At 49.8% G+C, this 15301-nt stretch overlaps 4 protein-coding genes across 4 annotated transcripts; 3 read left to right on the top strand and 1 right to left on the bottom strand.

The window, feature by feature from the left end:
• Nucleotides 1–121: 121 nt before the first annotated feature.
• On the top strand, nucleotides 122–1294 carry N7500_001946 (MOSC domain-containing protein; the record flags this gene model as incomplete). The annotated part of the gene is made up of 1 exon (XM_056673092.1): nucleotides 122–1294. One exon carries the CDS (start codon nucleotides 122–124, stop codon nucleotides 1292–1294), a length of 1173 nt encoding a protein of 390 aa, XP_056536611.1.
• A 405-nt stretch (nucleotides 1295–1699) lies between these two features.
• N7500_001945 (DNA-directed DNA polymerase POL5) lies at nucleotides 1700–4887 on the bottom strand (the record flags this gene model as incomplete). The annotated part of the gene is made up of 5 exons (XM_056673091.1): nucleotides 1700–2593; nucleotides 2643–2942; nucleotides 2997–3805; nucleotides 3871–4450; nucleotides 4516–4887. The coding sequence occupies 5 exons, from the start codon at nucleotides 4885–4887 to the stop codon at nucleotides 1700–1702; spliced, it is 2955 nt and encodes a 984-aa protein (XP_056536610.1).
• A 5344-nt stretch (nucleotides 4888–10231) lies between these two features.
• Nucleotides 10232–12075, top strand: nimT (putative tyrosine protein phosphatase MIH1; the record flags this gene model as incomplete). Its single annotated transcript, XM_056673090.1, has 4 exons — nucleotides 10232–10482; nucleotides 10549–10616; nucleotides 10673–10895; nucleotides 10962–12075. 4 exons carry the CDS (start codon nucleotides 10232–10234, stop codon nucleotides 12073–12075), a joined length of 1656 nt encoding a protein of 551 aa, XP_056536609.1.
• Nucleotides 12076–13740: 1665 nt separating this feature from the next.
• Nucleotides 13741–15256, top strand: N7500_001943 (uncharacterized protein; the record flags this gene model as incomplete). Its single annotated transcript, XM_056673089.1, has 2 exons — nucleotides 13741–13850; nucleotides 14041–15256. 2 exons carry the CDS (start codon nucleotides 13741–13743, stop codon nucleotides 15254–15256), a joined length of 1326 nt encoding a protein of 441 aa, XP_056536608.1.
• Between the last annotated feature and the right edge of the window lie 45 nt (nucleotides 15257–15301).

Here is a 15301-nt window from a genome sequence, read left to right as displayed (position 1 = left end):
TGGCCTGAGCATTTCAACATGTGCTGTCGTAACATCATATGAAAGGCGGCACTCCTTGGCAAAACCAACTTGTCACCTCCTAGGGACCTGTATAACCCTAAGCTCTCCCCAAACAACAAACATGCTCCAGTCGCACAACATGGCGTCAGCGGTAATATTAGGCCTTATACTCCTAATTCCAATCATCCTGATTCCCCGCTACACAGGGTGGTCCAAATCAGTTCCATACCCAACCAAACTTCTCCGACTATGGCGTCAGCGGCCCAAACAATCCAGCGAGATTATCTCGTTGCGCATGTACCCCATAAAATCATGCCGAGGCCTAGAAGTACAATCAACTGTCCTTAAGCAGCACGGTCTCGATCTTGACCGCCGCTGGATGCTGATCGACGCATCCTCAAATACCTTCCTCACCATCCGCCAAATCCCGGATATGACCCGCATTCGCACCGCTCTAAGCGCCGATGGCGACGAGTTGGTTGTGAGTATCCCAAAACCAGGAACCAATGGATCCAGTCGGGAGAAATCCAAAGATGAAGTCCAAGGCCAAAATCAAGAGCATCAATTTCACACAATCCGCCTCCCTTCCCATCCATCCCCGCAATGGCTAGCGGAAAATACAAATCCGGGCCCCGTCCAGATCTGGGATACGGAAACAGACGGTTACAGGTATAGCGATGAAATCAATGCCCCCTTCTCCGCTTTTCTGCGTCGTGACGTTGCCCTTGTCTACAAGGGCCCGACCCCGCGCGTCCTAAAGGGAAACGGCGCTCCCAGCCGCCTGGGTCGTGTCCAGACGACTGGCTTTCCAGACGTACACCCAGTGCTGATTGCATCGGAGGCTTCGCTGGCAGAGCTTAATGTCCGTCTAGAAAGCGTGGGCGTCGACCCGATTACTGTCGAGCGGTTCCGTCCAAATATCGTTGTTCGTGGTGGGGCGCCGTGGAGTGAGGATTCATGGAAGTTAGTTCGCATTACTGATCGGAAGACTGGTGATGTTTTTGGTGGTTCTGCGGGTGAGGGCGAGACTATGGTCCGGCCTTCGCTTGATCTGGATATTGTCGCTCGCTGTGCGCGCTGCCAGGTGCCTAATGTTGATCCAGACACGGCGCTCAAACATAAGAAGCAACCGTGGGATACGCTTGTTTCGTACCGTAGGGTTGATGAAGGGATTAAATATAAGCCTTGTTTTGGGATGCTGAGTGCTCCGCGTAATGAGGGGGTTATTGAGGTCGGAATGAAGTTAGAGGTTTTGGAGGAGACGACGGAACATCGGTATGTTACTGGTTTTTGAGGAGGTTTTATATGATTTGTTCTGAGTTGAGAGGCTGTATATAGCTATAGACTACGTACGGTATTGCAAGCTCAAAAGTTCCAATGGCAAACAGGAAATTTTTTCTTATTTCTCACTGTTGGTAATATATACATACACTGGAGTACATACATGAATATATATTATCAAAGCTTCGTGGTGGATTTCCATCTACAAGGCCGAATACAAATTTTCAAGTTGACGTTTGATTGGAATATATATGTGGTGATAGATTCTAATATAAAATCGAGAAGGGGAGATACTAGACAGGACACACTAGTGAGTCAACAGCGAAGAACCGTTGAATAAACATGACGATGACATTGACATTGAAAACTAGCGACAGATCATACTCGCAAGCTCTATACAATTGGAAGATACGCAGCCTCACTTCAACTGCTTGCTCGCAGAAACACACCAATTATTCCACTCCGAAAAGAACGAGGGCTGGACATGACACTTGGTGCTCATGAGCTGATCCTTGCGAGTAGTAGCGTAGACATCCACAACACCCGCGATAGCATCCTTATCATGCGCAACAAGCACTTTAGTGACAAGCAAACTAGCCTGACTGCAAGCAGTCGCATGGCCCATAGGTCCACTGTGGCTAGCCTCCTTATGAACAGACCGGAGCAGCTCCCAGAGCGCCTCTACCTGTGCATTGTCCTCGATCTTCGGGAGCGAATTGCCCTTGCACACCTTGGTGTACTCGCGCAGCACTCCGTTGGCCTTGGCGGCGATTTGCTTAACGCTGGTCCGGCGAGATAGTCGGAGCAATGGCAGGAGGATATCTAGCGCGAGCGGGCGGGTGTGGCTCTTCTTCACGAAGATCTCTAGCAGGTCTAGGACGCGGTTCTTGAAGTTCACCATGTTGTCGCGTGCGTCTTTCTTGTCTTTGCGGTGAGAGGTTTCTTGGCGACGCGCGCGGAATACTTGCACCAATTTATCGTCTAGCTCGTCCATCTCGTCATCGTTCATGTCAGAGTCAGACTCGTCCCCGTCTGCGCCGTGTGCGCCGAGAGCTGCGGCTAGTTTGGCTTCGAAAGCGGCGACTTCATTTGCATCTTCTTCTCCTTCTTCTTCCTCTTCCTCCTCATCGTCGTCTGAGTCGGAGCCAGAGCCAGAGGCGCCGGCCTCGACAACCTCGACATCGCTGTCAAGCTCATCCTCGTCGATATCCATCATCTCAGCATCGTCATCTTCTCCTTCTTCCTCGCCTTCATCGTCTTGCTCTTCGAACATCTCTTGCTGTCCAGCGAGACTCTCCTTGGCCTCCAGAATCTGGATCTAGTTAGAGAATGGATAAGTGACAGAAGTTAGAGCCACATACCGATGTCAAAGATTCCAATCCGTTCTCAGTGATCTGGTCAGCAAATGCGCCAAACACCTGCTCACTCATACGACGGAATAACTGCGATTGCTTGGATGCGAAACTGAGAAGGATCTCAACCAACGCATCCGACGCATCGCCTGTGTCTTCCGCCTTGGTCTCCTTGTCGCCTAGGAACTTGGTGTAACAGAACTCCAGCTCATCAAGCATGGATACCGCATCTGCGTCTCCATTGTACACCTGCATAATAGTCATAGAGTAAAGCAGCTTGAAGGCGGCCATACCCTTGTCTTTCTTCTCCTATGTAATAGTCAGTATGAGTAGCCAAAAACCGATGAGGGGAAAAAATCATACCCTGCTGGATAGCTTTTTCAAGGACTTGAAAGCAGCCTTCACAGATTCCGCCAGCTTCTCGTCGACAGCGATGATGAACTTGCCGAATTCGCCAGACTTGGCTGCATCGCGAATCTGCTTCACCACAGCATACGGGAGCGTAGCGGCGAACTTTTGGTTGGAAATGAGGGTGTTCAAACAAGAATTGATTCGATTGCGCAGGAGTTCTTGTGTCGCCGATGAGAGAGCAGGCTCAGGGGCAGCGGAGCTCTTGCCGGCATCCATGAAGTACGCGAATCGCACAAAAATGGACAGAATCTGCTCAAGGCTTGCTTGGAGCTCTTCGGCATCCTCTTCGGTGGCAGAAGCCTTAGAGCGCACAATTGTTAAAAGCAGACCAGCGACAAATTGACGGTTGGATGCAGCGGTTTTCTCATCGGTCGTGCCGGGATTTTGGATAAGTTTTTCGAAGAAGGGGACAATCTCTTCCAATGCTTCGTGATTGGCTTCGGCAACGATCTTCTCAACGGTCTTCGTTTTTGTAGCCTGGTCGAAGTTCAGCGTGCCGCTGGTTCCCATCAATCCACGAACGGCCGCAGCTGCGAATTCAGGCTCCTTGGACACACGAGCCTGGATTGCCTTCGCGGTCTTAACGGCCATTCGGTGCAAGTACCGGTCCTCCACAGCGAGCTGATTCGTCAAGCATCGCATGAGATTCTTGGTAAAAGTCTGAGGGGCCTGCTTCGATCCGCCATCGTTAAGGATTCTGTTGAAAAGAAGGAAGCCCCAGTATTTACGCTCGTCTGAGGACGCAGCAGCAAACAAACCATCTGTAGTGAGGCTTTTTGTCAGCTCTATGTGTCGCGTATAAATCTACCGCTGAATAGGTACTCACTATCCACAACCTCAGTCCAGAAATCAACGAAGGTCAGACGAGACTTGTTCGACTTATCCTTTACCTCAAGACTGGTCCGAGAGATAACCGCATCCCAGGCGAAGTGAAGCTTGTTATTCCAAACGCCAGAGGACTTCGCAGTGTTCACCTTGATCTCGCCGTCGCTGGCTGCGGCACCCGATTCCTTCATGATCTTCGACAAGCTATTGCGCTCCTTCGTATCCAAGGGGTCGTCATGCTTCCAAATTTTGCTTGGGAAGGTAGCTTCGGGGAACACATCCTTCGCCGCCAACCAGATAGCAACACCTTCAGGCGACCGGGCGAGATCGCGCGCGCACAACTGCCCCAGCGCAGACTGGATGTACTTGGGTTCCATCTTGCGGGCGGCCAGGTCATAAACACACTGGTAGATAATCCACCCGCATTCTTCGCGAATCCATGGCTTCTTCTGTGCGAGCTCGAAAACAAGATCGACAACTTGGGTCCATTGTTCGAAGGGAACGGTGGGCTGGAACAGAACGGCGGATTTGATGATCGCTTCGGCGCCGAAAAGACGGCCGAAAATGTGGTCGCGTTGTTCCTATATGGAGCAAAAGGATACCTAGTTAGCGCATACGACGGTTTCAGCTATGCGTGGCCACTAACCTGACCCGACTCGCTGCCGGAGGAACTCGACTGAGACTCCCAAAGGTTCAGAGCATCCGAGAAGCCAAAGCGTGATGTCTCTCTCGGAGATGAGAAAACCTGGCTCAGGATCTCTGTCAAGGCAATCGAGAATCCAATTCGAGCAGCTTTGCGGCTACTGCAGAGACCTCGGAAGAGCCTCGACAGGACCTTCTTGATCTGTTCATCGGCGGGGTTCTGGTCTGGAGTGAATTGCGACACTAGTACTTGGGCAGCCTTGAGTCGGATCTCATCTTTTTCGCTAGCGAGGTCCTCGTAGAGTTCCACCAGCTTCACGTCGACATTGTGAGGTTCGCGACGGCGCTTCTTTGAACCGGCGAAGGGGGGGCCCATTGCTGAGTCTGGGGATTTTCGAGACGGCGGATAGGTGCGACGTGCAATTAACGATCGATTGATCCGCTCTCAAGCCTTGACAATGAAGATCTGCAAACCAAAGACACGTTCAACACTCCTTGCGGCCGTTGAAGTCGCTCAGAAAAATTCATGCTTTAGCCTATTCGGGACTAGTGTACACTGATAAGCCGATAAGAATTTCGATGCCTTGGAGGAACCTTGGGGTTGAACCGGCGGACGACCTCCTTTGACATGGATAGTTTCTTAAGTCCTCAGGAGGATTTCTGGAACTCATGATTTATTGAACATGCTAGGAATCCACTGTGATGGTGTGAAGTTATATGAAACGGTTCCAGGCACATATATATTTTGGCATACGACCATTCCCTGCGAGACTTCAAGACCTAAAACAAAACCACTCTTCGTCTGCTCACAGCATTCTGGAAGATTGAAAACTTCTCAGTCAAGCTCTCCGTGTCTACGGAGTACTCCGTACTAAATATACAATTATAGTCAATAGAAAAAATCCAGCCCCCAAAGCCACAAGACCTAGACTGTCTCAAAGTACGGAGTATGTTAGTATAGGTACGGAGTACTCCGCACCTCAAATGGAGCCCCTGGAAGCCGCGGCAAAGATAGCTCAAGAATGACGCAACAGATCGGGCATGGCAACATGCAACGAGCGTTTCAATACGCCGTAGACGAAGAATCATAGTGTATTCGAAGCTGTCGGAGAAACCGGGGTCAAAAAGAAGTCTGGACTGATTCAGGGGTAATGACGAAACCCAAAAACGAGATCATCCAAGGTTCCAGCCGCGGACCATCAACCTCAAACCACCAGCCCAGACGCAGGATTATCCTGTTGTCAAAGGCAACCGGGAAACCAGCATCCATTTATACAATCGCATATTGCCGAGGAAATCCGATAATTGCGCGGGATCCGAGCTTCAGGATCCGGGCTCCGCATGTGTGGTTTTTTTTTTTTTTTGGCGGATGTATCGACCCGCTCCGGGCTGATCTGTATACGAATATACCAGACAAAGCGACATTCTTGGTAGATCGGTCGACAGGGACAGCAGGAACTATGCATCGAGCTATCAATTGGGCTTGGGGAGTCCATTTGACAACTGATGGAGTCACATATGATGGAGTTGGGAGAAAATTACCTCTGTGTCAGAATTGATGTGTTGGAACGGATGGGGGATCATCTGCCGTGGATCTGCATGGTTTAAGTAGTTTTTAGTTTTAGGTAGTCGTCGTGCTGGTAACATGTGGGAATGGAATTCGTGTGAGTTGCGCAGGTGGTTTTGATGTAGGCGGACGGGTCTCGGAGTGATAATGTATGGAGTCCGGCGTCTTGGTGGGCCTGGGAGTCCTGGCAACCGTTGTGATAGATGTAGAGTCAGATGTCAGATTTGGTGTTTTCAGGGGCTTCGTGGGTTGCCCGATTATGCGATTTTCACTGTATCATCCAGCTTTGTGCGAGTTCGAAGGTTGTACAGAGGTTCGGACTGATATTTGGCTAAGTATTGGGATTGGGGAGTGTACACGGTGTTTAAGTAAAGACGGGGGTGGCTACGGCATTAGTCCAAGGTGGTCTGGATACGGCTTTTTCTTTAAGAAAAAAAAAAGGAATATACAATATTGACCAAGAGAATCTATTCTGTGCTACCATAGACAGTCTAGACTAGTAGAATACAGTTGTGAAATATACCAGTCCAGTGGCGTTCAAGTATGCCTCGCGAGCTATCACGCTGGGCGGAGGCATTGGCAGAAACACGGACCGTAATCGGAGCTGTGTGATATGGGGAGTCACCAGCTTCCAAAAAAGGAGGAGGGGCGTCACGAAGAAGTGATAGCATGGCAGGGAGCTGACAGGCACGAAGCTGATGGGCGCTGGCGTATAAGTGACCCGGGGTGCCAATAGCGGCGCTGATCGGGGTCTCCGAGCCGGAAGAATCCTAGTGACTGACAAATTTAGAAAGACCAGGGGAAATAAATGGTATGGGTATTTCCAGTACTGGAGGATGTATAATACCAAAACACAGATCAAACCCAAGTCGGGAGGTCAGAAATCTTGATCTGGATTCCCTTTGATGTCATGTGCGATCACGGGACAACGCATTAGTTTCGTGAAATCTGGTTTGGTTTGTTTACATGAAGCTTTACGCGCCATCAACAATCAATAGGATCGTGACATCACATTGGACGATGGGAAGGGGGAGGAACCCTGAGACAAGGAGGGGAAAGGGCCTAGACAGCCCCAACACTGCAGGCTATATCTGGCACACGAGTTGAAATGTGATAAACCCCGCAGCGACGAAGCAGTCGGCTGGAGAGCGGATATGACTGGCCCCAGCACACATGGCGTTGTGATGCGATTGACCGGTCACATCATCGGGGCCCTCCCCGACCCCACCTTAGCTGCGTCTCTGCAGCCGTGGCGTAGAGAGATGCTTAGATTAGGGCGACCGGACTGACACGGTCAGCATGTCAGCGAGTTTCGCATCTGCAAGCGCCTGAAAAGAGCCAGGTACATTCTGATTCGTGAATAGCCCAATGTTATGATCAACACATCAAAACATATCAAAACCACTGACAAGGTCTCAAAACCGGCTGATCTTGAACATAAAATGATGACTAGAACATCAAGTTTGCAGATGTGCACGGATCACAAATAGATTGATGTTCAGTAGATATGACGTAGGATCACGGGCCAATCGAATCCTCCGAACGCGTCGTGGAGTATGTTGTACGAAGTAGTTGCACACCGCATCGTCTCCCACGGGGCAGATATGGGTGACAAGGGCTTTTGGTTGATGCATTGTATACATAGAAGATGACCAATTGTAGACTTCAGAAGAGCCGGGGGTTGGTGCATCTCGGATTGATCGGATATACCAGGATGACGAGTTCGAGCTTTCGGTGTTTCGCGAGAGGGTCTAGAATGACACATCGTGGGGTGCAGTAGTGAATCCTGAGCCCAGTGTCCACTATGATTGGATCACTAGCATGGCCGACTCCAGCGACTAGCAGTTTCATATGACATAACTTTGTACAAAGTGAAGAGCCGCCTGGTGGCAAAACTGAGATCTTGATAGCACTTGGTACGGAGTAAATATCGCATCTGATAGCCCGAATGGGACCTGACAGTTATCTGTAGGAAATTAACTTGTTTAAGGTGTGACAAACCGTGTACGGAGTATGTACCTCACAATTGGGGTGTCGGGTCAATCGTATTAATCTTGATCCTAAGTGGCTCGTCATAGTAGGACAACCTACCTAGTAGCCTGAGCTTTAGAGCGACGGCGGCAATTCACCTTGGCAAGCGCAATTGCTTTCATGTCAAAAGTGCGAAGGTCGACCGACAAGGTTTCGATAGAACGACCCTTAGGCAATTAATGTACACTGGGTTCAAACACCCTACCAAGGGAGATGGAAGGGATGCGCGACATTGAAGGTCATCGTGAGCCCTTGATCAACAAGAATGCGGGTGCAAGTAAGGGTAGCACGGGTATGTATGAGCAGAAGCATTATAACATCTTCAATTTCAAGGAAGAGTAGGAATGAGATTATCTACCATTCCTTACTCAATACTACGTTGTACGTTCCGGTCTAGAAGCAATTGAACAGCAAATCTACAATATACTACATTGTACTCCGTGCTCCCAAAAACATAGATTCCAATCTCTGATCGGCTCTTGATATCGCCTAACAGGACCCAGATAGTGCGAACTCTTAGATATTTTCGGAGATGACGAGATCTTGAGATTCCACGCTCTCCGGTGTGGCCAATCAACACTGGAAGTTCTCCCGGGAAATGAATATCACTTATCGGGTTGACTGGATCGAGCACTATGTTGCGCTATAATTGGGTTTCGTTCAAGTGATTAGGACATTACTGCAATTTCTTAGATATCTACCAACTTTCTGAATAGAAGCATATCGTGACGTGCAAAGCAATAGAAAAGAAGCTGTCCAATCGAAACACCCTTGCATCCCGTCACTTGCTTCCCATCACTTGCAGGAGCTTTAATTTTTTTTTTCTCCCGAGGACAGGGAAAGTGGATATTTTGCATTAGACTCGATCTTTGGCTCCGTTTTTTTTTTTTTTTTTTTTTTTTTTTCAGCTCGCCTGTGGTTCATTTGGTGACGGACACACACGGGAGAAAAGTTTTCTTCTTGGTGGATACTATTGGAAGAACCAAAGAAGATGGTACGGGGTTAGAGGTAATTTCGCATAATTTCGTATTCAAGGGTAGCGAGAGAGACCTCCTTTAGAGCAGGGGAGTCAAAGCTAGACCCAAGACACAAGTAAGAAAAAGGTGATGAGCTCTGATAGGCGCTGGGTTGCTGCGGCAAGGGAGCCCCGGGCAACGAGAAAAAAAAGTATTTGGCCCCTAGCCAGAGCATGGGGACTGTCTATCTTTTACTCAGTAGGGTTACTACCATTGCATACCGATCTAAGTTTCCCCATATGTATATATTTTGGTTTATTTTTTACCGTACAGGTTCTTTTATAAGGAAACTAGCTGTTTTGACCTATACATCGATTACTATATTACTATATTGGTATATTAGTAGGTATATTACGTCTATTACGTCTATTACCTACCCTACCTCATTTTTATTCTATTATCCTCCTATATTACCTCTAACCTAAACCCTTTTTATTATTTTAAATAAAATTCCCCGTTACATGAAAATCGGAGCCGCAGTATTACTCAATACTTGTACATTCGGAGATCCTCCCCACCTGCGTTGCCCATTGCAACAAGCCCATCCCTTCAGCTTCACGGCTTCTCTCTTCTAACCGCTTTGTTCCTACTTTCTTCTTCTTCTTTTTCTTCTTCTTAACTACTCTCGACAATCCTCACTCGGCATTGTGAGTTTCAATTTTGTCATTCGGGTTCGTCGACATATCATATTCTTGGACCTTCCCCTCAGTCCTGCAGCACCCACGAGCTCCCTCCCGACCCCTCCCATCACCTACATATTCACCATATTTGACCTCCCAAAATCCTCCGAAAAGCTTGCCATGGACCGATAAATCCTGTGTCTACAAAGTACAACTCTCTTGCCGTTGGTGGTTAGGGTCTGGGACCTAGGATTTTTTTCCCGAACTGGTTGTCACGGCGATCGTGGGGACCCATAACGTTGAAATTGCAAACGTGGAGACGTGCGTTGAGACTTTTTTTTTTTGAACCTCAGTTTGTAGGACCTAGTACTGGGTAGACATCTGTGGTCAGGGCCTGATTGCCTTCCGTCTATTTCGTCGGTTGCTTCCCTTCTCAGAATTTGTACAACGTCGGTCTTTTGGTCCAGTTGCAATTCATCACCGGCCATGGAGCACTCCTCACCTCTTGCTGCTATGCAGCCTCCTTCGGTCATGTTCGGTCATTGCTTTCGTTCAGAGGCACCGACTTCTTATTCCCTGGGTTCAATGTCCGGGTTTGGTGGAAACCCGTTCAACTTCAAGGAATTGTCTATGAAGAAATCTAGTTCGGATTACTTCAACATGAAACCAATTCGAGGATCTTCCCCCACAGCCAGCTTGGCTGCGGACCTTTCTCAGAACTTCCATATTGACCAGAGGTATGTGTGAACTTGGTTTGTTGCATGAGCTTCAAAGAGACAAAGCCTGGCTAACTCTATATTTAGTCCCCAATTAGCCACACCACGGCGTTCTTTGTTCACGGCCAGTATGCTTGGTCAAGCCAATGGACGTGGTAAGCAATGGCCACCTACAATGGCTGGGTGGAGGAGTTACTGATACGTTATATAGACGATGTTATGACCACCCCGCCGCTCCCATCATCTTCACCAGCTCCGGCTATGGACGTTATGGAAATGTCTCCACTGCCTCACAAACCGGCGTTCTATGTCACTGCCGAGATTGAGATACAGTCTCCGACACCCGGAGGTAGTCCTATGGAATCACCAATGGTGTCTCCGCTACCAAGCCCTCTCCAAGCGTCCCCAATGGAGTCACCTCTATGCCCACCTGAGTAAGTGCACGTGATATTCAGCCAGCCACCAAATCTGTTCGGCTAACATATATTTCTATCTGACAGGAGAAAGCGACCCACTTTCCTGCGTCCTAGCCTGGCCAAGAGTAAGGCTCAATCTTTCCAACTTGGACTGACTCGACCTGCACCAGAGAGCAAAGCACCACCGTTCCGATTTGGAACTGGAGCGAAGACATCTCTTAGCACATCCACCTCTCTGGAAGATATGTTTGGGGACTCACCTCCTCATGAGCGCCCAATCTCTCGCAACAGCTCTTCGACTCACCTGGCCCCGCCGCGTATGCGGCCGTCACTCCACCATGCCCGTAGTAGCGGCTCTCCCGCCTCCAGTTCAATCCGCAAACCCTCTCATCCTTTGATGCGTCCCCGCAAGCAATGTCGGCGATCATTGAGTATGTTTGAGCACCCAGCAGATGTTATTGCCGAAAAAGAGGCCAAGGTAGCGACAAATACACCCGTCCAGTCAATTAGTGACATTTCGAGCCCGCCCAGCATGAAGCTGCCTCATTTCATCCCTGAGGATCGCGCGGACTCTCTACCTCGCATCGACAAAAGCACTCTTTTGGAACTCATGAACGGCAAATTCAACGACCAGTTCGACAACATTCTTATCATCGACTGCCGCTTCGAGTACGAGTACGAGGGTGGCCACATCACTGGCGCATTAAACTATAACGACAAGGAACGCCTCGCTGGCGAATTGTTCAGTGCCCCCCAGGCCCGCACTGCGCTTGTCTTGCACTGCGAGTACTCTGCGCACCGAGCTCCCATCATGGCCAAGTACCTGCGCCACCATGATCGCGCGATCAACGTTGATACTTACCCTCATCTGTCATACCCGGATATGTATATTCTGGACGGTGGATACAGCTCATTCTTCGCTGAACACCGCTCCTTCTGTTTCCCCCAGAACTATGTCGAAATGAGTGCCAAGGAGCACGAATTTGCCTGCGAACGTGGACTTGGCAAGGTCAAGCAGCGCTCCAAGCTGAACCGCGCCCAGACTTTTGCCTTTGGGGAACAATCCCCTGGAATGGAGGACAGCCCAACTGGACGTTGCCGACTTGGCGACAGCGAGCGAAACCGATACCTAAGCTCTCCGTTCTCACAAAGCCCAGTCCCTGCGCGGACCCCCGGCCGCCGGATGCTTTCCTACTAAATTAACTCGCCAGTACCTTTGACTGTTGATGCTTTGCATTTTCTTGCATCTTATGTTTTTTTTTCTTGTCATGTCCTTGGAGCGTGGTGTTTGGCTGATGCATTGCAATATGCTTAACGGCGGCTTTCTCTTTTCTTTTCTTCCTCGACTTCTCTCAACCACCTCAGTCCTGCTGAGATCTGATTTAGGTTGTCTCCACCTTTTCCCTGACCTCTTTGATACCAGCTATTGGTATCGTCCTCTCCTTGACGACCCCTGTTTACCTCATGGGTTCATGTTTCCTCAATATTTCCTTTACTTGGCATGTCGCCACCTCTCTCTATGCCCAACGCCCATGATCTTCCCCGGGTAACCGACTCTCATGAACCTTTTGAATCTTGAGTGTCCCATTTCATATGTCTATTTACGACCTCGCAACTTCGAAACCGAAAATGCGCACGAAGACGGCCTATCATCGCCAGATTTCCATTTTCTCATACCTCTGGGTTCTTTTTTCCACGAAAACAATACCCCAACGACGATTTTCATCGAACATTTTGCCGACACTTTGGCATCTCCTTTTCTCTCCGAACATTCTTTTGACATCATTATCGCCCTTTAATCCACTATTTGGTCCTTCTTTGTACAGACTTTTCACCGTGGAACAATCGTCATTCCTCGCTGTACCAAACTTGCATCTCGATGCTCAATGCCGGTTTCACTGGCTAAATCCTTCGTCAGGAGCATTTGTATTCAATGCATTGTCCGATAATATTCCCCTCTGAACCGTGCCATTGGGGCAGTGCGGATGATCTTCAGGATGTAATATTGCATCGAGAGTGATTTTACAGCTGTACATAACGAGAATTGCCTGTCTACTGCAGACAATCTCTCTCTGGATGTGTTTCTCTCGTGAGATTCTAATTGGGTCTGGAAAGGGTAATTGGAGGAGACTTTACAAATGTTTGGTTTCCCTTTGTGAGAATAAAAAACCTATTTCAAAATAACTTCAACTCGTCTTGTAAAATCCTTAGATGATCGACAGAATTAATAAGGATTGTCGTTTTGAGTCTCTCTGACGGATGTGATAGGCGGGAATGCGGGAACTATGGGGTTCCCTGTCCCTGTCAACCCTTGCCCCTGCGAGGTTGAACTTTTGATGTTTCAGCAATTTCACGCACTCTCTCGTTCTTCAGGGCTCGTGTCTCGAGTCCAGCAGTGTCTATTCGGTCGTTTCTGTCATTTTGGGACCCTACGCCTCAGTTCCTTGGATCCTGATTCGGGGTCTTACTCTCTCTTCAGTCTTTATTCGTTCAATCGTTCTATTTTGGTTAACTTGCTGCCTATTCCATCCACCATCTTGGATTAGCATCTATTTATGCACGGAGCACAGCTTCGCTCATTGATATATATTTTACTGTGACTTCGCATTTCCTATCGCTACTATCGCTACTATCGCTACTATCACTATCATCGATATCATCGATATTATCGTTCTCAGCCTCGCGCCCCGCCCCCCTCTCGTTACCTCCCCGGCTTGGACCCATCTCGCGATACAGCTCACTCACCCCGGACTGCGCCTAGTTTTGATCATACTAGATAATCTTGCTCAATGCTGTTTAACAGTCATTGGAAATTGAATGATTCCCTTTCTATCGCCTTACGCACCCGCCATTCGTTTTCGAGATGAGTTCAGCAAATATTACACTATGGGCCCGAGACACTGTGAGTGATCTCGAGTCAGTTCCAAGCACCTTTTCGAGCTGGGACAAATGTATGGCCAAATCATACTGCAAGTGAGTTTGGCTTGTGTGATCTGCACCTTCCCGTGGTATTTGCGCATGATCTGGCATGATACTAATTAATTGGCGCAAGGTGGCCTGTTATCGTTGGTATCATCGTCGGCGCAGTGGTTCTACTCTCTGTTTTAGCTTGCGTCATCAATTGTCTATGTTGCGGCTATCAATGCTGCAAGTGCTGCTGTAGCTGTTGCTGCCCCTCAGGCAGGCGCCGAAACAAAACGCCCAAACACTTTGATGACCCTCCGTTCCATCAACCTCCACCACCAGCTCCAAATCCGGTCTATCAAGCGTCGCCAGCCCCGCCCTCATATCGTGGTGCACAACAGAGGGCGCCTTCGTTCCGCGGCGCGCAGCAGACTGCGCATTTCGACGCGCCCAAGACTCCGGCCGCTCATGTCAATGAGGACGCCCTACCTGAGATGCCTACCTGGGCCGGTGCTGTTGACAAGCATGTCGAAGACCCAAACCATCACGACGACGTCGAGATGGAGCCATTAAACCCACCGGACCGAAAACAGGGTGCTGGTACACCTGGTACCGCTTACTCTGACTATTCGCCCAACCCAACCATGGGCGGGACCGCGGCGGGATACAGAGGATTTGGGCCTACTGATCCGTATGCACGCCGGTCTCCCGGCCCGGGAGTAGCATTGAATCTCGTCCAAGACCCATATGGCCGACGTTCGCCGGGCATGCCTTCCCATGGGGCAGCCGTTGATCCCTATGGCAGACGATCCCCCGGCCCGGCGGTGGCACTGAATGCAGCGCAGGACCCATATGCACGACGGTCCCCTGGCCCACCAGCAGCCTTGGCTGCCACTCAAGATCCGTACGGGCGACGCTCGCCCGGCATGTCACCCCCAGCCCAAGCAGCTGGCTATGGTGCCGCAGCCCATGACCCTTACGGTTCACGTTCTCCGGGCCTGACATCGCCCGTCGGCGCACCAGTGCACAACCCTTACGACCAGCAACAGTACCACGACTCGTCTGACGACCACTCCTACCGCGCAGGCAACGGCTACCACGCGGTGACAGCACCCTCCCCCGTGGCTGCATACAAGCCGCACACCAACTACAGCCCCGTGCCAATGTCCTTCTCCCCGTCTTCGGAGATAGACCATTCTGCAGCCGCGGCCCCAACACCAGGCTTCCAGCGCCAGCCATCTTTCGGCTCTAGCCAGTATCCACCAACATACACCTCTCAGCCTTCATACCGCGCCTTCTCCCCCGGTGCTCCTTCTTCGCCCCCTCCTGCTTTCTCGGCCCCTTCGCCTTCCGAATATACTTCCTACAACCCCCACGCCAACACCACTCCCATTCCCCAGCCTGACAACAACAGGCCTCCGAGTCTGTTGCAAAGCGGCAAAAAGCCTACCTTGAATGCTTCAAGCAACTTTTGAGCATGACCCTCGTTGATCGAGGCGGTTTCACGAACAGAACGTTTC

The sequence above is a fragment of the Penicillium coprophilum genome, assembly GCF_028826855.1.
Source record: "Penicillium coprophilum strain IBT 35676 chromosome Unknown utg000002l_segment0_segment0, whole genome shotgun sequence".
Lineage (NCBI taxonomy): Eukaryota > Fungi > Ascomycota > Eurotiomycetes > Eurotiales > Aspergillaceae > Penicillium > Penicillium coprophilum.
The sequence above is the reverse complement of the archived record's forward strand: the minus strand, read 5'-3'. Positions and strand labels throughout refer to the sequence as shown.